This window comes from Oryza glaberrima, chromosome 11 (assembly GCF_000147395.1).
Source record: "Oryza glaberrima chromosome 11, OglaRS2, whole genome shotgun sequence".
NCBI classification, from domain to species: Eukaryota; Viridiplantae; Streptophyta; class Magnoliopsida; order Poales; family Poaceae; genus Oryza; species Oryza glaberrima.
The window spans coordinates 22,248,654-22,275,230 of record NC_068336.1 but is presented as its reverse complement, the minus strand read 5'-3'; the positions used below and the strand labels follow the sequence as shown (position 1 = coordinate 22,275,230).

Below are 26,577 nucleotides of genomic sequence, written 5' to 3'. Positions count from 1 at the left end.
AATTTGGTTGTTATTGAGATTACTAAGTTTAAAAGAAGAGGGTTGTTAATAATCCGGTATCTGAGACGTTCGGATTCACTAGGTTTCTTCTCATGGAGGTGTGGGGAGGCAGCCAACCAAGTGGGCGGAAGAATCGGTGTTCATTTGAACAGCGCCCACCAACTGTTCGACAGAATGTCAAGCCCATTGGAGATGTTTGAGGAGGATGTTCTTATTGTCATGCGTGAGGAGAAGATCACAGGGGTTAAAGCACTCCATTTGTTACAAGAGGAACTGAAGGATGCCTAATGTAGAATTGATGAGAAGCTAGATCGTTTTTTTTTTTTTTTGGAGGTGTTTGGCTTGATGGAAGACAAAATGAGCAATGAATATGAGGAATTTACTGTCTCCATCAAGAAGCTCACCCCCACCACCGAGGATGGTGCATCTTCACCACCCCAAGAATCTCCTTCTTCAGCGCCCACTAGGTGTTCGACGAATTACCCCCACAGCGACATGACAGCGAGCTCAAACCACATCGTCGAGGCAACTGCTCCGATAGTCACGATAAAGCTTGGCGATAGTGAGGAAAAGGATCATGGTCCCTTCATCATCACCAAGGACCTTTCTAAGTTCACGTCCCCCAAATGCTCGATGAAATGCTTCAGCCTGGATGTCAAGCCCAATCTTTCCGTGGCTACGCCTATGGTGCTTACATGTACCACCATTGCCACGACCTCCATGGATTTGGTAGCTGCTGAGGAAGCAATCAGCGCCACCTACATTGACACCGCTGACCAGTCCAAGGTGACGCATGCCTAGTGTTCGATGGTTGCTCAATGTCAATGGTGGCACCAATCGAGCCGTGATTGCGTTCTAGACTAGGACGGGTGCGTTCAAGGTCCTATCAGCACCGTTTGCATCATTGGACTTCCTCTGATCAACAGTTATTGCTGACATCAAATAGAACACGTCAATGGCCACTAAGTGTTGAACGAAATGCGTGGGGCATGACAAGGTATTGATGACTACAAACCCTTTTGATGATAATCCATGGCCACCTCCTTCTTGATCCAGTTACTAAAGTATATGTGTCGAACAACAGCTAGAACCATGGCCATCTTTTTGGGACAATCAAGGTAGAAAGGAATGTCTGCAATCTTTATTGTTGCTATCTCAAACAAATTTAGGTCTTGTGTTCCTGGTGTCATTGCTTAATGAAATATCTAGGATAGAGTGTATTGAGTTGTTCAAAAAAATAGTGTATTGAGTTAAAGTTGTGGCGACTGCCTCAAGGAAGTTCATATGTTAGGAGAAATCATGTTACTACCATGCAAGTGAAAGAGGGGGTTGTTGGGATGTCTCCGTTGTTTGTTCTAGCTATAAGACAATTCGTGATATGTGCTTTATTTCTTCCTGATGGTTCATGGAATTGTTTCGAACTACATGGTGTGTAGCCTTGGGGTGATAATGGAGAAATTGAGCTAATTCTTGTGTTAGATGGCTGGAAAGACGTAGAGTTCGTGTACTGCATTCTATAGTTAGAGAATAAAGTTGATGATAAGGGTGCACATGGCTATTGCTTCCTGGAGTAGATGTGAAGATGCTTGAGTTTTTACAAAGTGCTATTGGAATCAACAATAGCTACCATGCTGAGAGTTGTCATAAGAGAATGATGTTACGAAAGAGAACTAAAGAAGGAGGAGTCACATTACAGTGCATGCGAGTAAATCAACCGCCCTATGACATGAGGAAGGAAGAAGCATCAGTAAATGGAAACATCAAGGTCAAGAAATCCAACAACCAACATAGCTTACTTCTGTGCTCAGAGGATCTGTTCCTTCTTGACAATAGTTGTTTAACTAAATCTTGGTTGCAAGCAAATCACGTGAAACTAAATGCTGAAGGAACTTTGCTAACTCCAACTGTAGAAGATGAATGCTACATGAGGTTGAAAGGCTTGGAGGAAGTGGCTAATTTAATTTGAGATGAGAAGTGTCCTTTTATGCTAGTTCCTGTAGGAGTTGTTTGGTGGCTTGGTGTATACTACATCAAGATCTACTTGGCAAGGCAGAAGCTTGATTGATGAAATTAGAATGCCAAGGAATGGACTAAACCATACACATATGGGGGCTCTGCAGCTTAGAAAGCATGGTTGTCACTATGTCCAACATAACAAATTGTGGGCAATCACTATTGGCAAGCAATTCGTTGCAATGCTTTTAGCATGCATCACAAAGGGTGCCTTCAAATCGAGTAAGATGCTATCTGAGGTGAAATTATTGGCTCTATACAACCTCAATGATAGGTTAATATATAGCAACAAAGATATATAGTGGCCATGGGATCCAAGAGATTTACTTCGTCAGCTTGGGGACAAGCCGAAACATAAGGAGAGGGGATTATTAAGAACCCATTAAGCTTCTTGATAATTAGTTGGCCCAGCCCATGAGGCAGCCCAAGACCAAGCTCTCAAGCAAGTCCATGGTACAACATATATAAGCAAATGCACCATCCTAGGGAGGTATCGAACAGAAGATCAGGTATTGGCGGCTTCGGCCACAACGACAACAGCTTGGCTCGGTTAAACCTCGTCGATATCTATCCCTCTCTTACTCTCTTGTGTTCCTCTTCACTACCACTTCTACTTCTAGAAGCTTCCTCTACTTCTTCTCGTTCAATTCCTCCTCTATTTTTCTGAGATTAATTGAATTTGGTTGTTCTCGAGATTAGTGAGTTTGGAAGAAGAGGATTGTTAATATATAGTCGTTAGGTTCTCACACTGTGTGTTCAACTTCAACAGAAGAATTGTTACATGGGTGTAGCTAGCACATCTCATAGTAGGTTATTTATGCTAATTCTGTAGTATTCGGCAGAATTATGCAATATAAACATCATAGGGATTCAAAGAAACACTCTAATAATCATTGACTGGATGGTTAGCAACAGAGACTGGAAATATGTAAACCACTCCAGTCATGTTAAATCTCTACTATTATAAAAATTGAAGATATTTTTGCCGGTATTTTGGTACGTTATTCACGTATGAGCCAGTTTTTAAGTTCGTTTGCTTTTGGAAATACATGTCCGTATTTAAGTCGGTTTTAGGATCGCTCACTTTTGGTAATACACAAGGAATCATATAAGAAGTATGTTTAAAAAAACTCGCATGCTAACTTGAGACGATCGGACCCCTAGTTAACTGCAGCTCATGATTTTATATATATATATATATATATATATATATATATATATATATATATATATATATATATATATCCAAGTGAACTCCCACAGTGAATTTCATCTTAAGTAAACCATATAACAATAATGATCTGATGTCACCCGTTATAACACACAGGTATTTTTTCTATTTTTTCTAGTAAATAAAGAAAAAAGAACGCCCATGAGCTTGGTTTCTTAATAAAACACCCCCGAGATTCCAAAACTAAGGGTGATTTGGGGAGCAGATGTAAATACCAGATGATTGAGTACGAAAGTGCAATTTGACCTGAAATGTTAATTTCGGAAAGATGAAGCACCGGAATGAAACGCTTAATTTCCCGCAAACCCCAGACCGTGTCTGCAAAATGGACGTTTAAATTTTGTTTTTCCTGTACTTGGTTTCCGCTTTGCACGAGGTCTTCGTCGTTTATGGCGGACAAATTAAACGACCAACCCCTCACATTATTGGTCCTTGTCATGCACTGATAAAATTAAGAGTTCTGCTATACGTACGACACAGGTTGTACACACCGGTTATGTATATATATAGCCATTTTCTAATATTATAATTAAGGAGATATAAAAGAATACGTACGATATAGGTTATACACACCGGTTATATATATATATATATATAGCCATTTCCTAAAATTAAAATTAAGGAGACATAAAAGAATTAACAACTTGTAGCATAGCCATTTTCAAATGCCTCGTGTTGATTGGGCCGATGTCAATTATTTTGACAACTTTGTGTTAATCAGTGGGCACGTCCTTGAAAACAATGAAAAAAAGTAAGCGGTATGTATCATTAGAATTGTTGTGAGTTGGATGAGAGGGAGAGAGGTGGAGAGAGACGTACTAAGGCTTGTTTAGTTCGTGAAAAGAAAATTTTTAGGTGTAACATTGGATGTTTGACCGAATATCAAAAGTGATTTTCGGACACAAATGAAAAAATTAATTTCATAACTCGCCTGTAAACCGCGAGACGAATCTTTTGAGCCTAATTAATCCGTCATTAGCACATGTGTGTTACTGTAGCACTTATGGCTAAACATAGACTAATTAGGCTCAAAAGATTCATCTCACGATTTCCCCCTAATTGTGCCATTAGTTTTTTTAAAAATATATATATATTTAATACACCATGCATGCGTCTAAAGATTCAATAGGATAAATTAGGCACTAAACCAGGCATAACAACTTTTATGAAAGTGAGCTAGATATTCATAGCGTATTTATGAGTGGGCTATTGGAGATAGTACATTAAAATAATGTAGCTGAATTATAAGAATTGTCACATCAGTGATTTGTACTAGGTGACGAGGAGGCGAGGGAATTAATAGAAAAAAAAGACTACAATAGGCTATATGTGAGAGAGAAGTGTGCCAAGTATTAATGATGAACATACTTTCTCCGTCTAAACAAAAGCGTAACCATAAGTTTTCATATCCAACTTTAATCATCTGTCTTATTTAAATTTTTTTAAAAAGACTTAAAAAACATAAGTCATGTATAAATTACTATTCATGTTTTATAATGTAATAATAATAAAAATACTAATCATAAAAAAGTTCAAATAAAACAGACGATCAAAGTTGGATACGGAAACTAATAGTTGTGCTTAGAGCATCACCAACAATCTACCTATCTGATTGGGATTTTAGTCCAAAAAAACAGCTCCAACAGATCCCTTACTCTCCTACCAGAGTTTTAGAGTTCCCTTTTTCCGATTCCTCGCTTCGTTTATATGCGGGCGTAAAAGTCGCTCCTAATCTCGCACTCCTGCCTCTCTCCTCTCATTCCTGCGCATGGGAGATAGTGATCTTTCAGCGCGTGAAAGAAAAAACGGAATTTTTTGTTGGTTGTTGAACAGAAGGGCCCACTTTTAAGTTCAATCTCGCACTCCTGCCTCTCTCCTCCCGTTCCCGTGTGTGGGAGATAGTGATCTTTCTACGCGTGAAAGAAAAAAACGGAATTTTCTATTGGTAGTTGAACAGAAGGGTCCACTTTTAAGTTTTAGGGATTAAATTTAGGCTATCTATTGGAAGGAGGAGTTTTTTTGCTTCCTAGGAAACCCAATTTAGGAGGAGATTATATAATCTGTTGGTAATGCCCTTATTCTATGACGGAGGGAGTATTAACTTTAGAAGAGAAGAGAGTCGGATGGTCCAAATTGAAACAAAGACAAGTTTACCTGGTCTAAAGTAATAAAAAAACATTAGTTAAAGGGTTAATTGGATTCATAGCATTACAACTTTGCTTACCATTACTATTTATGAAATTGGTGGATGTCACTGAACTTTTCTTAAATTGGGTCCATCCACTCCATCACATTTTCTATGACCTCTGTCTACACCCCTTCGTCTAGGGTGAAAACGGATCGGATATTATCTGATCCGATCCGATCCGAATCCGTCCAAAACGAGGATATGGTATAGGCTTTTAGAAATCCGGCGGATACGGATGCAGATATGGATAGTATGGTGCGGATGCGGATCAGGATATGGTATCTCTAAAATCTGGCAGATGCAGATTATCCGATAGGCCGTTTTTGGATAATCTGAAATTAACAACACATGTAACCGCTTTATCTATTGCATACAACATAAGTTGGTCTATTCAATGGCCTAATTTATCAATTAACCTAGATTTTTTAGTCTGAGGCTTTCATCGTCTCATGTCACACTTGCATAGCTATATTTTTATATTATGGACATGTTGTTTAACACTTAAGCACATAATTATTACGATGAGTCGTTTATTGATTAGTGTATTATTATTCTTTGCATTGCTAACTCGATGCTGTATTGATTGCATACATACATGACATCTAATACATTTAATCCGTTTCCGAACTGATTTCGCACCGACTCCGCACCATTTCCGATATCCGAAACAACCCACTCCACATCCGCATCCATACACTATCCACACCCACTCCGCCGTATCCGCTTAAAAAATATAGTTTAGGATATGGTATGACTACTATCCGTCCGAATCCGCTCCGTTTTCACCTCTACCTTCGTCCTTCATCCTCATCATTCCCCTCTCTTAATTTACTATTCATTTTCTCCTCGTTAGTGATGGCCTCCATTGTCTCCTTCGACGGCTCTTCTTTCCCTCTCCTTCCACTGCCTCGTGCACCTCTCCCGCCTTGCTCTCAGTGACCATCCATCCATGCATCCACTGATCCACTTTCTCTCACACGAATGAATTGAAATTGGGGCTGAACCAACCGGCCAAAACTAGCCGATGGTATGATAAAAAAAAAAAAACTAGCCGATAGATCCACGCCGTCCGGGATGCGCGCCCTCCACACCGACTCCAAGATCGACGTGAGGTCGCCGGCGAGCCGAGAATGACGCTGGGTGGCCGGGCTATTGGGGCTAACGGAAGTGTTGACATTTGACACAGAATGTGATGAAGTAGCATCACCCGATTTCACGAATAGTAATGATGTTTATTTTTATCGGTAAATTTGTAATGGCATAAATCCAATTAATTAACCCTTAGTTAAAAGGTGATCCAAATTAATACATCGGAAATAAAATGTGGCTCAAAGTGAAATTTACTTTATATTCCTCCCATTGCATATTATAAGTCATTTTTACTTTTTTTTCTAGTTAAACTTCTTTGATTTTGAATAAGTTTATAGACAAATCTAGCAACATCTACAACACCAAATTAGTTTTATTAAATATAATATTAAATATATTTTGATAATATGTTTTTCTGTTAAAAATATTGTATGTTTTTCTATATATACTTTGATCAAACATGAAAAGTTTGATTTGGAAAAAAATCAAGGGATTTATAATATAAAGCGGAGGGAGTATATGATAAATCACTTCAAGAATATGTAAACTGAATGGGGTTGAACTTCTAAAATTTCAAAAACAAAAACAAAAATGACCGTGGCATACTAACTAAAGCTTAATTTGTTAGTATTTTGTTGCAACTGGTGGAGGTTTCCATGTTTATAGAGTGACATTTTATTTAATAATCTATCTTATCAAAATATTAATATAGTTATTATTTAACTGATAAACAAGAAACTTTCTCGAGAGGAGAAATGCCCAGGGGTCTTCCGGCTAACTTCACAAGGTGGTGGGCTAGACGATCTGGGTTCGAAACCTCACCCCTTCTAAGTATTTGATATTAGGTCATTCCCTAATATTCGCGTCTCGAGAGTTGATTCATTTCCGTGATAACAGCTTTGTACCCAACCACCAGCTTATACAAATCTATCAGTTTTTTAAGGAAAATACTTGTAATATAAGTACACTATAACTATAATATAACTAACTTGTATATAAGTATTAAAATGTATATGCAACTTTATATCTAACTTATATAGAGATTGCAATGTAGTTATAGTGTAATTACGTTGTAATTATAGTTACACTTTAAATTATAGTTACATTTGAAAGTTTGTTTTGCTTAAAAAACTTGCGATAGTATTTTAGCAATTCCGCAAACGAAACTGAAAATCAGGCCTTGTTTATATCCCATCTCAAAATTTTTCACCCTGTCACATCGAATGTTTGAACACATGCATTAAGTATTAAATATAGACTTAAAAAAATAATTAATTACACAGATTGCGACTAATTTGTGAGACAAATCTTTTAAACCTAATTGCTCCATGATTTTACAATGTGGTGCTACAGTAAACATTTGCTAATGACAGATTAATTATGTTTAATAAATTCGTTTCGCGGTTTACTGACGGATTCTGTAATTAGTTTTTTTATTAGTACCCAACCACCTCATACGACACCCTATATAATACCAATGTGACACGCCAAAACTTTACACCTGAATCTAAACACACCCTCAGTCACGTTCGTGGTCGGTGCTTTGAATCCTTATGCTTCTCGTCAGCTCCCGCCTAGATGCCGGTGGCGAGGGGTGTGGTTTCTCCACGAATTTTGGTCTCACGGGATGCGCCTCGACTTGCCGCTTCAAATCCTCTGCCGCGACTCCACGAAAGGTGGAGGCAACCACCACCTCCTCGAGCCGGAGCAGGTGGTCGATGCCGGAGATGGAGCCGAGGCGAAAGCAGAAGAGCTGGAGTGACTCGAGACCCGGCATGGCCTTGTGCTGGATGACAATCTTGGGCAGCTCCGCGACGACCAAGCACAGGCGCTTCAGGTTCACGAACCCTCCACTCCGCCAGACAAACCCTTCTGCTCCAAGCTTGAAGGCAGCAGGTTCCTGCTCTGTCAGTTTGAGATAGAGCAGGCTCTGTAAACATTGCAACCGCGAGAGGGCTTCCCAGCCAAGATTACTCCCCGACAAGCACAGTTCTTGCAGGTTTGCCGACTCGATGAACTTGGGCAATCTTGTCAACTGGCCGCGTAGCTTGAGGGATTGGAGAGAACATGGGAATGGGACTTCCAGCTTATCCAGGAAAGCCAGGTTACCTGAAAACCCGAAATCGATCGACAGAGAACGAAGAGGTATATTCCGTGGAGAGAGATCTTTCTCAAAACATTCCTTGAGGGAGATCAGAAGATCAGTGATAACCTCGTTGCTGGGAGCAGCAGTCTGACGACAGCTGATTTTGACCTTGTTCAGTTTGGGCATGCGAGGTAAAGCTTTCACAAAGTTGGGGCTTTTGTCGACGAAGAATCCTGCCAATGTCTGCAGACGACAGATCTTCTCTGACAAGAACGCCCTCATGCTGCTCGAGCTGGAAGTTATCTGGAACAGTCCAAACAGGTTGGTCAGCTCGGGGAGCTGGATGATTTCCATGGGCAGAGTGCCCACGCTGGTTCCCCTTGTGTCTAGTGTCTCCAAATGTTTCAGCTTGATCATCTTCCGGGGAATTCTGCTTACCCCGACGTTCCCTCTGATGCTCAGATATCTGAGCATTGACGACTTGCAGAGAGTTTCGAGATGCTCGTCATGCAGGTTACTGCATCCCTCTAGATCCAATGATCTCAACAATGTGTAGTCCTTGAAGTACATGAGAGATTTACTTGCCAGCCCGAAACATGTGAGTGACCGGACACAAGATAAATCAAACCTTTCACCTATCTTGGGAGGTCTTGAGCTGTTATTATGGAGAATGAGCCGATTGATATTCTCCCCATGTCCCGGGTCTCCCATAATGCCATCTTCATGGATATTGATCCAATTGACAAAATTCTCAGAGTGCGCCTTGTTTATGATGAACTCGAGCATTATTCGGTGAACTCGAAACCTCTTCACCTGTCCATTGATGCTAACATCTGTCGGCAGGATGATATTATGGTCGACCAAGTCAGTGAAGCACTGGTTTGCCACATCCTCCTCGGATTGACCGTCTGTAACAATGATTACCCTTTCAGCCAACCATCTCCGGATCAGGCTTTTCCTCCTGAAAACATTATCCTTGTGATACATAGTTAGGGACAGCAAGCATGCCATGGCATGATTGTTCAGGCTGTTATAGCTGCGATCAAGCACTTGATGCATACCTAAGAAGGCTTCATTTTTGGCATCGAGCAGGAACCGGAAGTTCTCGCAAGCGTGCACGCACTGGCTTCTGTCGCACAATCTTTTCCCTTTGATATGATCAGCCATATTAACTATCGCAAGAGGAAGGCATTCACACGTGTTCAGGATCATATCCAAGCTTTCCTCCAAATCGATAGGGCATCCGTCCTCACCAAAAGCCTTTCGGGTTAGCAAGGTCCGGGCGGAGAGCTGGTCGAGTGGCTGCATCTTCTGAACCCGGCAATTCAAGTGGCAGTTCCTTGCTATTTGCTCATTTGTTGTGGTCACAATGATTCTGCTACTCATGTTGTTATCAGGGCAAGCATACAATATATCTCTCCACCAAACTGTTGTATGGACGTTATCAATCACGATGATGTACCTAATTAATTACAAAATCGAGATTCGAATTAACACACACTTGTACGTGTAACCATGATGAAGATTATGTACATATAATAAAAATGATAAGCTAAGAACATGCATTTATTTGGATCGATGATCTAGAATTGTTCATATAATTGGCTCCATTTTAATTGATCTGCACGATTGGTGGAAAATTGATCAAATATATAGTGCAGGCGCACCTCTTAATCAAACAGCTGGTATTACCTGCAGTGAGAGAGAGGAAAGAAGGTTGCTAGAACAGAAACTGGGCTTTGTAATATGGGAGGAAAAAATAAAGTGGTACCAGAGAAGCAAGGTTAAAGAGGTTCTGAAAGGAGATTGTAATACAAAATATTACCATGCAAAAGCAAATGGGAGGAGGAGGAAGAATCAGATTCATTCTCTCACCCAGGATGAAGGTGAGATTGTGGGCCAAAGTAATTGAATAAATTATATAACCCAATTCTACAAAAAGTTGTTTGGCCACTCTAGAGAAAGTACCGTGAATATTGACATGGGAGGGATCTGTTTTCTGAGGAAGATAAAGCAAGATTAGTTCAGCCTTTTAGTTTGGCAGAAATCAAGATTGTGGTTTTCGATCTAAAACACAGCAAAGCTCCAGGTCCGGATGGGTTGCCTGGAGAATTTTATACCAAATTTTGGGATTTAATAAAATTTGACCTCCTTGAGCTTTTGAATGATTTTCATAAGGGGATTCTGCATGTAGAGAGACCCAATTATGGTATCATCACCTTGGTGCCTAAGATTAAAGATGCTGTGCAAATTCAAAAGTTCAGGCCCATCTGTCTCCTAAATGTGAGTTTTAAAATCCTAACCAAAGTTTTGATGAATAGGATTGATAGTGTGATGGCCTACATCATATCTAGAAATCAAACTGCTTTTCTCAAAAACAGATTTATCCTAGAAGGGGTAGTTATCTTGCATGAAATTTTGAATTCTATTCACCAAAAAAAACAGAGTGGCATTCTTTTCAAAATTGATTTCGAAAAGGCTTATGACAAAGTGGATTGTATCTTTATTCATAGAATGTTGGTTGCAAAGGATTTTTCAGTCCAGTGGTGTGACTGGATGATGAAGGTGATTAGAGGGGGGGGGGGGGAGTGGCAGTGAAAGTTAATGATGAAATTTGTCCTTTTTTTTTCAAACTCGTAAAGGACTTAGGCAGGGAGACCCTTTGTCCCCATTGATGTTTAATTTAGCAGCTGAAGCACTCACTTTGTTGGTGCAGAGGGCAGAGGAAAACTCTTTGTTAGAAGGATTAGGTGTTAATGAAGAAAACAAAGTTGCTATGTTACAATATGCTGACACTATTTTTTTTTATCCCTGGCAATTTGGAATATGCCAGAAACTTGAAATTCATTTTATGTCTCTTTGAGCAGCTATCAGGGCTTAAAATCAATTTTAATAAAAGTGAAATTTTCTGTGTTGGTCTGACAAAGGAAAGACATGAACTGTATAGCCATCTCTTTACATGCAACATAGGTGATTTACCTATGAGATATTTGGGGGTGCCTATAGATAAAAAAAAATATTCTTAAAAAATACTGGAAAATAGCTGAAAACAAAATGGAACACAAGTTGGAGTGTTGGCAAGGGAGGCTCCAATCAAATTTTTTTTTTACTGAAGGGAGGCTCCAATCAATTTGAGGGAGATTGATTCTGATCAACTCCAATTTAAGTAATGTCCCACTTTATATGCTTTCCTTCTATAGGATTCCCCAAGGGGTGAGAGAGAGAATGGACTTTTTTTTTAGAAGAAGGTTCTTTTGGCAAGAAGATCAGGGTATTAGAAAGTATCACCTAGTCCAATTCCCAGTCATTTGTACTCCTAAGGACGTGGGGGCTTCGGTTGCTGGATTTAGACTTTATGGATAAAGCTTTGTTGGGCAAGTGGATTTGGAAACTTGAAAATGAAGAGGGCTGGTGGTAGGACATTCTGAGAAGTAAATACTTAAAGAAAAAAAAAACATGTCTGTGCTAAGGGTTAAACTTGGAGACTCTCATTTTTGGCAAGGTCTCCTTGAGATAAAAGAAAAGTTCTATAGTTTTTGCTCAAAAAAAGTGGGGGATGGGAGGTCTATCATGTTTTGGGAGGACATTTGGCTGGCTGGCTGGCCTCTGTCTTCTCAGCATCCTGCTCTGTATAATATCACTTTGACAAAACACATTTCCTTGGCTATGATTAAAGAAAAAGGATGGAATGTGATCAAATTCAGAAGGACCTTGGCTGGTGATAAACTGAGAGATTGGAATCGTATTAAGCAGAGTTTTGCTAATTTGTAGTTCCAGCCAGGTTGTATGGATAGACTCTTCTGGAATCTAACCAAACAAGGAACTTTTTCTGTTAAATCTTTCTGTGATGCCTTATGTGTCCAGCAGTCTAATACTCCTTTTAAGAAAATCTGGAAGTTCAAAATTCCTTTAAAAATCAAAATATTTATCTGGCTCACTCTAAAAGGGAGGAATCTTAACAAAGGACAACCTTTTTAAAAGAGGCTGGAGGAAAGGTGACACAAAATGCCAATTCTGTGATCAACAGGAAACAATCCAGCACCTCTTTTTTTTTTTTTGGTCTTATTGCAAGTTTGATTTAGAATATCATTTCCTGTGCTTTTGATTTAAAACCTGTGTCTAACAACAATCAGTTGTTTGACTCTTGGATTTTTGCTTTTGGGAAGAATCACAAAAACTTAGTAGTCACTGGAGTGGCTGCTATATTCTGGGTTATCTGGAAAACCAGAAACAAAGCTTGTTTTGATAGGAAAATGCCTAACGACCCCACTGATGTAATCTTTTTGGTTTGCCACTGGTTGAAAACTTGGGCTCCTTTGCAGAGAATGGAGGCAGATCAAAGAAGGTTGCTCTTGGGAGCCAAGCTCATAAGACAGGTAGCAAATGATATCTTCAATTCCAAATATGGGTGGAGGGCTGATGCAAGAAGAATCGGGTACTGAAGACCAGGTGGTGTTGAGGATCTCCTGATGGCTGCTATCCTGTTGTGTGCTAGGTCTTTTGATAGGATATGGAGGTGGTAGCTGTTGATGTAACGATCTGGCAAAAACTTATGGTCCCGTTCTAGTTTTAGTGCTGCCTTTTGGTGTTTGCTTTTGCTGTCTCCTTACAAAACCAGCTATCGTGATAGCTTGTCTGCCTGTGGATGTATCCGAACCTTGTAGCTCTGTTCATTTCTAGTAATGGAAATGGAGGCGTCATGCCCTTGATAAAAAAAAAGAAAAGAAAGGCGCACCTCTTATTCTCCAGGAAATCTCTCAAACGCCGGCCTAGATCTTTCGATGACGACCGCGGTATCTGCTCGCTGAATTCGCCAAGTATGTCCGCCAGGAGTTCATCGATGTCATCGGACGCAGACACCCAAGCCCTGCAATCGAACTCTCGGTTGACTTGCTCGTATGACACCTTAGCAAGAACAGTCTTCCCGGAGCCACCAAGCCCATCAATGGCGATCACCCTGAGCTGCTTCGCCTTGCCGTCGCCCTGAGACAGCAGTCTGACGAGCTCCGCTTTGGGGGTGTCCAGGCCATCCGGGTGAGCCTCACTGGCATGGCGGGTGGCTCCATTGTTGACAGTGCTGCTGTTCTTGTGGATGGTGGCTTGCTGAGCTTGGGGATGATACGCGGTGACCCTGGAATTAGCTTGCTCGACGAGCTTCCTGATCGCCTCGATGTCCTCGGAGAGCTTGCCGCGGGCAAGCGTGGTCCTGAGTGTTAGATGGTGGATGGCGTCGCGGACGACCCCTGGCTTCTTCCTGTGCTTGCCGACGACGACGACCCTCAGGTTGTAGAGGTCGACGCAGTTCTCGATCTTCCTGCATATATCCCTCAGGTCAGCCATCCAGCTCCGGATCCCCTCCTGATCCGCCGTCCCGGAGCGCATGCTGATGGCTTCCTTGATGGACCGGAGCTCCCTCCTGATGAAGTCGATGCCGGCGGCGAGCCCCTTACCCTGCTCGTAGCTCTCATCGAGAAGGTTGAAGAGCTTCACGGCAATGTCCACCAGACCCAGGGCGGTCTCCATCTGCAGCTAAGCTTAATACTAATTTGCTTCTCTCTCTTCTCCTTCGCTAGATCTGTAGACAGTGTTGCTAAGCTAAGCTGTGTAGTAAGTAGGGATCCAGGCGATGAGGATATGCCAATTGGCAATTGCTGTCCCCTTTGTGTGTTTTGGAAGAAGAAGAAGAAAAAAAATACTCTTCACTCCTCATCTCCCCTAGCACGCACAGTGATGATTGACGAGCGAGCGTGGACCGGTTCCAAACAGTAGTAGTAGTAGAACAAATAAAAGGTTTCTGTGAGTGTTGCGCTGAAAACTCAGCCAAGCGGCGAGGTGTTAAGTTCACATTCTTAGACATTTTGGTACCTGAACATAAACTAGATCATTCAACAAAACTGAAAATAGATTATTAGATAGGGACTTTTGAAGAAAAAGCAGGATCTGTGAAGAATTCTCCGATTCACATTTCGCGCGGTGTCCAAACAGATCGAGACAACGGTACTTCTGCTTTGCCTTTGTCAGGAACATTTTTGTTTGGTACAGTATAGCCGTCCCAAAATAAATATAATACATTTGACATGTTGTATAGTTATAAATCTGAATAGGTTATATCACGTCTATACTATGTTATATTTATATTAGAATAGAGGAAGTATACTTTATACTATTATTATTTTTCAAGATTTATTTATGTACTTACCACTGTCCCAAATAAGTTTATCCTCTTAAAAATAATTATCAAATTAAAGTTTGGAAAAGTGAGAGACAAATACATATGTGGACTATATAAAACTTTGGAAGGGAAGGATGACCGAAATGATAAATCTGACAAGGGTAGACGTGTAAAATAGCGGAGAAAACGATATAATAGTACAACTTCAGCCAGGCAGACCGGGTGGTTTTCTACTAGTAGATATCGATCCCCAAATTTCTTGTCAACTCCATTCCATAGCCTCAAGCCGGGCGGCGATCGATCGTCGATCATGGCGGATTCGGCTTTGTCCGCGGTCATGGGACCCCTGCTCTCGAAGATGCAGATCATGGTGGAGAATGAATCGGCGCAACTCAGGGAGGTCAAACGGCGGATCACATCCCTGCAAGCGGAGCTGGAGGCCATCCGCCAGTTCCTCCCCAAGGCGCCGGAGGTGGACGATCCTCAGACCAAGGTGTGGATGACGGAGCTCCGGGAGCTTTCGTACGACATAGAGGACTACGTCGACAAGCTCATGGTGAACTACGCCGGAAGCAACCCGGGGTTCAAGCCGCGGCGCGGCAAGGGGTTGATGGCGCGGACCAGGAGCTTGCTGAACAGGGCCAGGACCAACCGCCGAATCGACAGGGAGTTGGAGGAGCTCAAGGGCCGGGTCTCCCAGGTGAGCAAGCAGCGCGACAGGCTCCGCCTCCGCGCAGATCCGGCAGCAGCGCCGCCCGCAAGCGACAAGATTGACGGCGGCGCCTCCGTCGATCCTCGGATCCAAGCGCTCTTCGCAGAGGCCTCCAGATTTGAAGGTATGGACGGCCCGCGGGATGAGCTTATCGACCTTCTCAAAGAGGAGGAGGAAGAGTCTTCGGAGTCGGCAGCGCGGCTCAAGGTAGTCTCCATTGTTGGGTTTGGAGGCCTGGGGAAGACGACTCTTGCTAAACAGGTCTTTGGCGCAATCGGGCCACAATTTGACTGCCAAGCTTGTGTGTCTGTAACCCAAAGCTACAATACTCGGGGGATTCTCACTGAGCTACTTCGTCAAGTTCAAATTCAGGAGGATACTATCGACGAGGAAGGCAAATGGGATGAGAGGGATCTCGTCAACAAGATCAGAGAATCCCTGCAAAATCGACGGTAAACCATAATGATTTTGCCTTTTCTCCTCATCTTCTAGCTTTGTCACAATTGTCATATACTATATTTTACATGAAATTTGCATATTGCCATAATGAAATTTTACTTCTACCCTTTCAATCAGTATACATATTTCTCCTTATGACATGCTTCTGCTTAGTTTTTGTTTTAAGGAATGATTATGCTTTTTTTTTTAGTTGAGACACCCATAGATATCTCCTAGACTACAACATATTGTTGCTTAGATTTTTATTTGAAACGATGTACTTTACATATATACCTTTCAATTGGCTTATGGTCAATTTTTGTTTCATCTTGAATCGACTTGCTCTTCTCGTTGAAGTAACAATGCTGTTAACATACCTGCAAAAATGGCATAACAGGTACTTGCTCGTTCTTGATGATATATGGAGCTTGGAATCATGGGAAATCATTAAGCTTGCTCTGCCTATGAATAGTTTATGCAGTAGGATAATCACAACAACTCGAGTTCAAAGGGTTGCTCAATCATGCTGCTCTCATTGGAATGATGTTATTTATGAGATTAGGCCTCTCAGCATGCATGACTCCAGAAGGCTGTTCAACACAAGAATCTATGGGTCTGAGGATAGTTGCCCTCCAGACTTGGTAGAAGTATCTGATAATATCTTGAAGAAATGTGCTGGTGTGCCACTTGCCATAATCACTATTGCTAGTTTATTGGCCACGAAAGGACATACGAAGGAGCAATGGTTGAAGGTGGGGGATTCTGTTGGTATATCTTTTGCAGGAAGTACAACACTTGAAAATATGCGGCACACGTTATACCTCAGTTACTCTGACCTTCCTTACCATCTCAGGTCATGCTTTTTGTACCTAAGTGTTTTTCCAGAGGATCATGTAATTACCCGTGATCGTTTAGTGATGAGATGGATAGCTGAAGGATTCATAGTTGAAGAACCTGGTAGAAATCCAAAGGAATTAGGAGAGAGTTACTTCAACGAGCTTATCAATAGGAGCATGATCCAACCAGTTCACTTTGGCTATGATGGTCAACCAGAGGATTGTCGAGTCCATGACTTGGTGCGTGACTTCATCGTATCCATGTCAACTGAAGAGAACTTTGCAATATCTTTAGGTGATCAGGAACCTGCATCTATATCACATAACAGAATTCGCCGCTTAGCCCTCAACAATATCAATGAGAAACAACATTTCCCAGATTTAGTGTCCCAATCTCAATCTCATATGCGGTCACTAACTGTCTTTGGCAGTTTGGGATCAATACCTTCTCTTCAGAATTTCAGTCTTTTGCGGGTGTTAGACTTGGAAGATTGCCAGAATTTGGGCAACCAACATTTCAAGGAGATTGGTAGTCTCTGGCAGCTAAGGTACTTGAACATCCGGCACACCCGCATCAGTGAGCTCCCAGATGAAATTTTGGCGCTAAAATTCTTGGAGACACTGGATCTTCGAGGTACTGGGGTTCTAGAATTGCAAGCCAATGTCGTGCAGCTTCATAAGCTAGCATTTCTACTTTGTGACAACAGGTTGAGGTTGCCAGAAGGTATAGGGAGCATGAAAACACTTCACCTTGTGTCACAGTTTGATGTTCTAAGGAACAAAATTGCTGTTGTAGAAGAGCTTGGTAATCTGTCCAATCTAACAGAGCTTGTAATATGGTGGTCTCCCAGCGTGGACTCTGATAATATCGGTATATATGAACGATTTGCATCATCACTTTACAGATTGAACAAGCTCCAATCCCTGACTATACATGGGACTGACAGTTCTGTGGACCTCTTAGATCACCTGTATCACCCTATACAGGAACTGAAGAAGTTCAAAATCAACAAGGACTGTTATCTTAGAAGGATTCCAAAGTGGTTCAGATCACTTCCAAACCTCTCCTATGTTTGCATTGATGTCAAGGAAGTAAAGAATAAAGACCTGCAGTTGCTCTTAAGTCTACCTTCACTTATCCATCTATCTCTGACATCAAGAGTTGTGCCAACAGAACACCTTGCCATCCGTAGCAACGGATTCTTGGTTCTACGGGAGTTTCATTTGCATTCTGATTGGGCAAACCTAACCTTTGAGCCAGAGTCTATGCCAAAGGTTGAAAGGCTGTTCCTTGCATTCAATGTCTTAGCTGCTGAGAAGTACGGGTTCTCTATCAGCATTGAAAACCTCAAATACCTAAAGAAATTTGACGTCAGAATCAATAGTGAAGGTGCCAATGCTTCGCAAGTGAAAGCTGTGGAAGATGCCATAAAAAATGCTGCAGACAACCATCCAAACTCCCCTATACTTAGCATTCTGACATTGGGAAACTTGGTTAATAACGAAGGAAGGGACGAAGCAAACAAACCTGTATATTGAAAGGCAAAGTACTTCGCATTAGCTACTCTATTATTGGCCATGGCAGGGGACATGCGAGTTTGATTCTTCTCATCTGCTCAGCTGCTACTTTATAAGCGTAGAAATTTTCGGTTTACTTATTCTATGTTGCCTTCAATTCACCCCTACTTCTGTTTGTACATATTTCTATCCTTGATTTTTTTGTCAATATCCATCAACTCCTATCAAAATATTTTTGCTTGTCAAGTTATAAGAACAATCTCTTTTGTCCTAGATTCATTCCAACGTCTGCAGCTTCATTTCTGCTTGATAAAAATGTGAGAAACGTTTTAATCTCAAACCAGCTGGCATTACATAGGGATATTTATTGCTAAGTAACAATTTGCAGATATTACTAAATTATCCAGGCAATTATAACAATTTGCACATATTGCTTAATTATCCAGACAATTGTAAAAATTTACAGATATTTATTGTTAAATAAACTTTATTTCGCTCCTGAATATTACTGAATTGAAATGAATTTTTGAAAAGCATCTCGTTCGTTGGTAGTGTGTACTATGTTAATTTTGCTTGTTGGCCAGGGCAGCCTGCGTGCATTCCTAAGGAATAAGTTCACTTTGAATCCCTTAAAAGTTACCCCAATTTAATCCATGATCCTGAACCACAAAACCAGAAATCTTGACCCCCTAAACTGTTAAAACCGGTGTATTTTGACTCCCTGGATAGTTTTGGAGGGCGGTTTCACTAACGTGGCGAACCGATACAAAGTGCCAGATTTTTCAAAGATCTTAGGGCATCTTAGGGCAAGACAATATTTCGACATACGAGCATGTCAGCCAATTCTTGGCTAAGTGTGGAGAAACATCGGCTGTCGATGCCTTAAGAGTCGAATTTGAAATTTTTTAAAAATTATATATATGTATATATGTATATATATACACACACACACACTAGCAAAAGTGCTCGTGCGTTGCACCGGGTGATTACGGAGTGTGTATATTGACCAAAAGTGTTGTTTGGTTTAGCAAAAGTTCCCGTGCGTTGCAAGGGGAAGCGTACAGATCAGAAAAATATGCAATTAATTAAAATACAAATTCGCTGAAATATCTGGTATTTTTAAGTAGGTATTGTATAATTAAATAAATTTACAAGTAAATCAAGTGTTAGAAATAAAATGACATTATTAAATTTAATTTTATTAAGTTCTCCATGATTAGTTACGCTCTTTGAAATTTTATTGGAATTTTTAGAGCTTATTTGCTAATTTTAATAATACAAACATCATTTAATAATTATTTAATTGGAAAAAGAAAGAAAACCCTTCCTTTTAGGTTTGCTTCGAAATAAACACATTCAATAACTATAATTGTAATACTTCTGAAAAAATAAAGTACTAAAAATGAACTTGTTCTCTTTTTCTTCGGCTCGAGTGACCTAAAATAGACTTCTTTCCATCCCTTACCGGTCGGCCCACAGCCTTTTGCGCACGTGCGGGCGCACTTCTCCTCCCTAGGCCGCAACCTGTCCTTGGTCCAGAAAAGTGGCATTGCTCTCAATCCCTCTTGGGACGATTTCTCTCCTCTCCCTCTCTCTTTGTCCCTCATTCTCTCCTCTCTCGTTCTCTCCGCCTCCTCTCTCCTTCTCCTCTCTCGTTGCCTGGCGAGCAGCGGTACATGATGGCCCGAGCCGGGGAGCAGGCGGCTCTCGTTCCGCGGGTGGCGACGCCTCTCTGCCCCTCGCTTCTTGTCCCTCGCCATGGGGCCGTGGGAGGGCTCGACGGCGGTACACACAGGTGGCGCCCCTCCCCTCCGCCGGATCCAGCGGGAGGAGAGTCGGCTGCAGCCTGGCGTCCTGGATCCAGCGAGAGGGGAGGGGAGGGGAGGGGAGCCGGTGGTGGCCCGGCATCCCAGCGGCAGCGGGGCACTCCGCTTCGTCGGATCCAACGGGAGGAGAGCCGGCGGCGGACCGGCGTCCCTGCGACGGCGGCAGCAGTTCGACGGCGATGGCGACACCCTCCCCTTTCGGTGTGGCGTTTTCTTCTTGTGTTCTTGTGTTGATGCTGTTCTTGTGTTGTTGTAGTAGTGTTTTCTCAAGCATTTGGATAAAAATTATATGTATATGCTTCAGTTTTCCCTATCTCCGATTTTATTTTGTGATGTAATATCGTCCGGGATTTTTTTTTTTTTTTGGGGATGGACGAAAAAGTAACGCACGGATGAGGTGATGATTGGAAAAATACGAATCTTTTAGCTAGTTAACATAAGATATATTTGCCCAGATTAATTAATTTTTTGTCACTCTTACGGATGGTGATAAATGATTTGCCACTGGACCCATATGTCTAGACACATAAGGTTCCACATGTCATAAACAGCGAGTGGCAAATAATTAATTGTCATATCTTAAAAGTAGCCCGATATTAAATGTCCCAAAAGAAAACAATAAAAAAACCAGAGAAACAAAACAGGGAAAAAAAACAAACAGACGAGAAAAAAAAATGCTTTTGGCATCATCCAGCCCATCACCCCTCCCCGCCGCGCTCCCTCCTCTCAAAAGAAACACACGCCTCTCGGATCCCGCCACGTCATCGATCCACGTCTCCTGAGCCCAGCCCTCCCATTGGCTGCGTATACAATCCGCGATCCACGTCTCCACTACATCCCCGTATCACTCTTCAAATCCTCTGAAAGCCAAACACCACGGAAAAAAATGAGGGGAAGAACAAAAAACGAAGAGATGGACGAGGCGTGGGAGAGGGCGGTGGAGGCGGTGCTGCACGCCGCCTGGGAGGGGAGCTCGTAGCCGGCGAGCGCCGCTTCCCCTCTCCTCCCTCTCCCCATCTCCCGCCTCTCCCCCTCCCCCAAGCCGGCCGCCTCCTCCGCTACCGGCGTCGCTTCCCTTCCCTTCTCCCTCCCTTCTCGCCGGCATGGCGCGACGACGGCGGGGTGCGGCGGAGACGGCGCCCTCCCAACGGCAGCGTCAACGGCGTCCCCGCTCCCTCTCCCGCTCTCCTTCCCGTCTCGCCGGCACGGCGCAGCGACGGCGGGGTGCGGCGGAGACGGCGGCGACGGCCGTCACTCCCCCTCTCCTTCTCCACGTCGGCCTCGACGGCGACGACGGCGTCGACTGAGACGACGGCATCGGCTTCGTCCGCGGGTGGATCCGTCGGCGGTGGCGGCCACCACGGGCGGATCCGGCAGCGGCGGCTCCCTCCGGCGGCGGTGGTGGCGTTGGAGCGCGGGGAGGTGCGGCGGCGGTGGTGGCGGACGACATGGAGGCGGCGGGTCGTCCGGGCGGCTGCGCTGCCCTTCCCCCACGGCGAGCGGCGGCTGCGCCCTCCCCATGAGCGGCGGCGGCGGCGGCGGCGCCTCCCTCGCACCGAGCAGCGGCAGAGGCGGCCACTCTCTCCACTTCTTCCCCTTTCTCTCTGTGTGGCGGTGGCGGGAGGGCCAGCGACGCCCTCTCCTCCGCCAGATCGGGGGGAGGGGAGGTGCGGCGGCGGTGGTCCCGGCGGAGCGGGAGGGGCGGCGGCCCGGACGGCGTGGAGGCGGGCGTCGGCGGCCGCCGATTTTTTTTTTTTTTTTTGCATTTTTTGTCATCACTATTGCTAACCTAATCGGATTGCTTATGGACGAAAAATCGGACGAAATTAGATGTGACGACCGAAAAAATACGAATATTTATATTAGTTATAGATAGGTAAATTAACTGGTGCTATATGGAGTATGGGCTTCAAGATTCAAATTGAGTATATCCAATTAGTATGAAATTTTTTTAAATGTTTAGATATGAACATTAACTTCTTTAGTAACAAGTTTGAACTGAGTTTGAGTTTGAACTTTTTTTTTTTTAGATTTTAGTTCTAGGTATATAACATTTAAACATATAATTCGTTAGGTATGTAATAATGAATTGTGAAATAAAGTTGAGTTTGAGTTGTTTTGTTGTTAGGTATATGTATGAATCAAATTCATATACCTAGGTATATACTCACTATTTGAAAATTTCTATTTGAAAATTTTTAAAAAATTGAGAGAATTTGTGTGTTTTATACCTTGGAGCCCGGGCACCATGGAGTCCCATAAGTATGGGATTGTTAGAATAATCTCACTATTTAAAAATTTTTAAAATTTTAAGAGAATTTGTGTGTTTTATACTTTAGAGCCTGGGCACCATGGAGTCTCATAAGTATGGGATTGTTAAAATAATTGGGCTAGGCCCAATTTATCCTATTAAATCTCAAAGGCCTATAATAAGTGTTAAGAATAATAATACCACCTCGGGATTTAAGCGAGGAATATCTCAACCTAAATAGGGAGTTATTGGAGGCTCCCTGTTAACTGGTTGAGGTAGGGGTCGGAAAGCCACACGCATGGGTCGGGCCGAGGGCGTGGGTGAGGCGAGCGTCACGTCGCTATTCTTTTGCAACCACGAATCCACGTTCCCACGACTGCCTCCGCAACGGCGCGTCCACGTTCACACGACTGCCTCTCTCCTGATAGATAATGAGGCCGCGAATCCGATCAGTACGATCCGCTATATAAGGAGGCCGCGAGTACGATCCGCTAGATAAGGAGGCCGCGAGTCCGATCAGTACGATCCGCTTGTTTCTTTCCCGGGTGTTAGTTCCTCCTCGTCGTGGCCGTGGGCGAGGCGTGCGTGCGTGGGTCACGTCGCTATTCTTTTGCAACCACGAACCCACGTTCCCACGACTGCCTCCGCAACGGCGCGTCCACGATCCCACGTTCCCACGACTACCTCTCTCCTGATAGATAAGGAGGCCGCGAGTCCGATCAGTACGATCCACTTGCTTCTTTCCCGGGTGTTAGTTCCTCCTCCTCCGCGCCTGTGCTGCTCTCGCCTCCTCGCTTCTGATCGCTTGCACGCACGAGAGATCGGAAGGAGCAGGGCCTCTGGAACCACACCTTCGCCTGACATCTGCACCGGGTAGGCGGGTGATCAGGTTTTTGGGGAGTGCTTCCCGCACGACTGCTCAGGTTTTTAGGGAGTGCTTCCCGCACGATTGCTCGTCCTCGTCCACCATGTCTACGCCTGGAGCCAGAGCTGCCGCCAGCGCTGCTGCTGCTGGAGGAGATGGCGCGCCTGGAGCTGGAGCCGGAGATGGTGCGCTTGGAGCTAGAGCCGGTGCCGCTGCTGCTGGAGGAGATGCGCGCCTGGAGCTAGAGCCGGAGATGGCGCGCCTGGAGCTGGAGCCGGTGCTGGGAACGTCAACACCAACGGAGGCAATTCTGCCCCTCCTGTTGTTAGCGCTGTTAATCCTGTTAGTCGCAAGTAAATTGCATTCTTGCCATGTTCTTTTTCCTGATGTTCATGATACCAATCTATGTTCTTGTTCCTGATGTTCATGATACCAATCAATTGCGTTCTTGCTATGTTCATGATGCATTTAGCATGCTACTGGTTATGTTATATGTTGTCACTAGATTATCCTACATTGTTCATGCTATGATTATTGTCTTAACATTTTGGATTAAAATATGCCAATATATGACCATGTTTTTAACAAGATGGACAGGTACAAGTCAACCCAAGGGCAATGTAACTATAGCACACCATAACAAATACCATTGACAATGTTGCAAAATTAAGGGTTTTACATTAGCAAAAATATAAGGATTAAAAACAAAACAAGGAATAGATTTCTTAACACGCCATATCTTAAACTAGACCTAAAGTACAGAGGAGGTTCTATGACCTGTAGCATCGTTCAACAAATAAGAACTGTAACTTCTTACTTATAAAGAGCAATAATTTAAATATTACTTCCTTGGACAATAAAAACATGTTTTAGGTATCAATAAAATATCCAAAATACAAATCTTTTGACCAATTTACGGAGATTAATAAAGTTTCCATTATCTAAAAAAACAAATCTTTTGACCAATTTGTTGGAACATATTTGTATCACACAATGAAATTATGCTTCATTGAAGCACTTCTCAAGACAGATCTCTACACATATGAATATCTACTATCTCAGGCTCTCAGCTAAATACAGTACTTAAGAAGATATTGATATTTTCTTTTACTTTCATATGAAAAAGAGTTATCACTCATCTCAGTCAAGAATTCAACGGCAAGAAATGCTCTGACTGACAATAATCATATCTCAGTCAAGAATTCATGAAGTTTTTATTATGTACATCAAAATTCAACTCACGCGGACAGATAAACCTATGAATGTAAGTAATCATGCTCAACATGGCATCCCCATGCCCCATGAGATTAAACTCAACCAACCAATTGCACACCAAGAAAACACTCAATCAACCACGACATAACAGTCAAAGTAACCATAGATAAGGTTCCAGCTTGTCTGCATAAGTAATTAACTGACAAATCACATAGATTATAGATACTGATATTTCCTCTGTTTCATATTATAAGACTTTCTAGCATTGCCCACATTCATATATATGTTAATGAATATAAATATATGTATGTCTAGATTTATTAACATCTATATAAATATGGGCAATGCTAGAAAGCCTTGTAACCTGAAACAGAGCTAGTATATAGCTACAGATAGGTACAGTAGACAGTCAAATTAACCTAATAGACCACTAAATTAGATGATAGATACTCCAATAGATAGTGCCATTGAAGCCATATATGCTCAATTGGAGACAAGATCAAACCCCGCGGGGATAAGATCGGCGATATGGCAGGGGAGCAGGAAGACGCCCTCGGCCCTGCACACGGCGACCCTGAAGTCGAGGCGGTTGTCGACGACGGCGTAGCCCTTGCCATGGCGGACGCGCCGTATGATCGCCTGGCACGCGGCGAGCTTGTCCTGGTGCCTCTTGTTGTCCCTGTCCAGGTCGAGCACGCACCTCCTGAGCGCCTTGTCCGCCTCCGACGGGTTCGGGTTGCCGTCGTCGACGATGCCGGCGACGTGGGGCAGCTCCATCCTCTCCAGGGAGAGGATCTTGTCGACCAGATTCTTCGACAGCGCGAGCTTCCCGGGCGGGACCAGGATCATCTCCTCGCCATCGGCCGGCACCAGCGTCCCCGCAGGCTTGCTTCCATTGGAGGCGCACCTCTTCCCCTTCCTCTTGGAAGATCGCCGCCTCTCCTCCTCCGCAGCAGCGGCAGGGCACGGCACCACACGGATCTCCTCACCGGCATCCTCCTCCTCCGGCGGCGGCAGGAAGGCGACGACGCAACGCTTGATTTGCTTACGGTCCAGGTCCAGGTCCATCGGTGGATCGGGAACGTAGAGGATGGATGGATGATTTCTCGGGAGATTTCGATGATTTCTTGGGAGATTTCGATGATTTATCAGCAACAATTGGTTTACAAAACCTGAACCATACTAAGTTCCATACTTCTATATGATCGCGCCCGTCCGTCTCCGAAGTTGAATCCCTCTTATCCATGGGGACAGCTGAGGTAGGGCCCAACATGAGAAAACGGCTTCCAACTGGGCCAGGCCCAATAGGGGAATCAGCCACGTAAGGAAAAGGTGTAGTTTGACTTCCTCAATCAAATATAATTCGGATATTATTCGTATCCTTCAACCGCAAAGTCAGGTATATCGACATATTCAACTATTAAAATCGAGCAAAACAATTCCCTTGGCTATTTGGTATTTGCTCATGTGGCACGTTGAATTTGTCCCACCTATAATGGTGTGGTAACCTAGACACAAAATAGAAAGAGTTAATTGAATCCATGCCATTATTATTTTCATAATTTTGAAAGATACACATACTATTCACCTATTTGAACTCGTGCCACTATAATTATATCATTATTCGATGTATGCCACTACCACTGGTGGAGAAACCATCTTTGGTCGGTCGAACAGATTTCACAATAGTCCCGGTTGTATTAAAAACCGAGACTTAAAACATCTTTAGTCCAGGTTTGAAAGCTCAGAGGTATTTTTTTTTATATTTAGTACCGGTTGATGTTACCAACCGGGACTAAATATCTATTTATAGTCTCGGTTGTTAACACCAACCGGGAAAAAAGATCGATATAAGCTTTACTCCGGTTGATGTTACCAATCGGGACTAAAGATCTATTTATAGTCCCGGTTGTTAACACCAACCGGAAAAAAAGATCGATATAAGTAGAGTGGATGCACGCGGATCGGATACAATCTCCTCCTCTCCTCACACAGTCACACCCTTATCTCTTCCTCTCCCTCCTCCCTCCTCTCCTCCTCTCCCTCCTCCCTCCTCCCTCCTCCCCATCTCTCTCTGCAACGGCGGGGCGCGGAGGGCTGGCCGGCCGGCGCGGCGGCGCGGCGCGCGGAGGGCCGG

General features: G+C 43.2%; 3 protein-coding genes across 3 annotated transcripts; 1 reads left to right on the top strand and 2 right to left on the bottom strand.

Annotated features, from left to right (window-relative positions):
• Window positions 1-7,888: 7,888 nt before the first annotated feature.
• LOC127755342 (disease resistance protein RGA4-like) lies at window positions 7,889-14,344 on the bottom strand. The gene is made up of 2 exons (XM_052280998.1): window positions 13,343-14,344; window positions 7,889-10,069 (listed from the first exon to the last, which is right to left on the bottom strand). Exons 1-2 carry the CDS (start codon window positions 14,128-14,130, stop codon window positions 8,041-8,043), a joined length of 2,817 nt encoding a protein of 938 aa, XP_052136958.1. The 5' UTR covers window positions 14,131-14,344; the 3' UTR covers window positions 7,889-8,040.
• Window positions 14,345-15,014: 670 nt separating this feature from the next.
• LOC127755084 (disease resistance protein RGA5-like) lies at window positions 15,015-18,556 on the top strand. The gene is made up of 2 exons (XM_052280721.1): window positions 15,015-15,943; window positions 16,327-18,556. Exons 1-2 carry the CDS (start codon window positions 15,090-15,092, stop codon window positions 18,302-18,304), a joined length of 2,832 nt encoding a protein of 943 aa, XP_052136681.1. The 5' UTR covers window positions 15,015-15,089; the 3' UTR covers window positions 18,305-18,556.
• Window positions 18,557-24,885: 6,329 nt separating this feature from the next.
• LOC127755600 (uncharacterized) lies at window positions 24,886-25,616 on the bottom strand. The gene has a single exon (XM_052281287.1). The coding sequence runs from the start codon at window positions 25,506-25,508 to the stop codon at window positions 24,924-24,926; it is 585 nt and encodes a 194-aa protein (XP_052137247.1). The 5' UTR covers window positions 25,509-25,616; the 3' UTR covers window positions 24,886-24,923.
• Between the last annotated feature and the right edge of the window lie 961 nt (window positions 25,617-26,577).

What these genes read in the sequence shown, in the direction of transcription:
- LOC127755342 (XM_052280998.1), bottom strand. Translation starts at nt 14,130, where the DNA reads ATGGAGACCGCCCTGGGTCTGGTGGACATTGCCGTGAAGCTCTTCAAC. An exon ending in GATTTCCTGGAGAATAAGAG is followed by an intron (nt 10,070 to 13,342) that starts GTGCGCCTTTCT and finishes GTAATTAATTAG; the next exon opens with GTACATCATCGTGATTGATA.
- LOC127755084 (XM_052280721.1), top strand. Translation starts at nt 15,090, where the DNA reads ATGGCGGATTCGGCTTTGTCCGCGGTCATGGGACCCCTGCTCTCGAAG. An exon ending in GAATCCCTGCAAAATCGACG is followed by an intron (nt 15,944 to 16,326) that starts GTAAACCATAAT and finishes ATGGCATAACAG; the next exon opens with GTACTTGCTCGTTCTTGATG.
- LOC127755600 (XM_052281287.1), bottom strand. Translation starts at nt 25,508, where the DNA reads ATGGACCTGGACCTGGACCGTAAGCAAATCAAGCGTTGCGTCGTCGCC.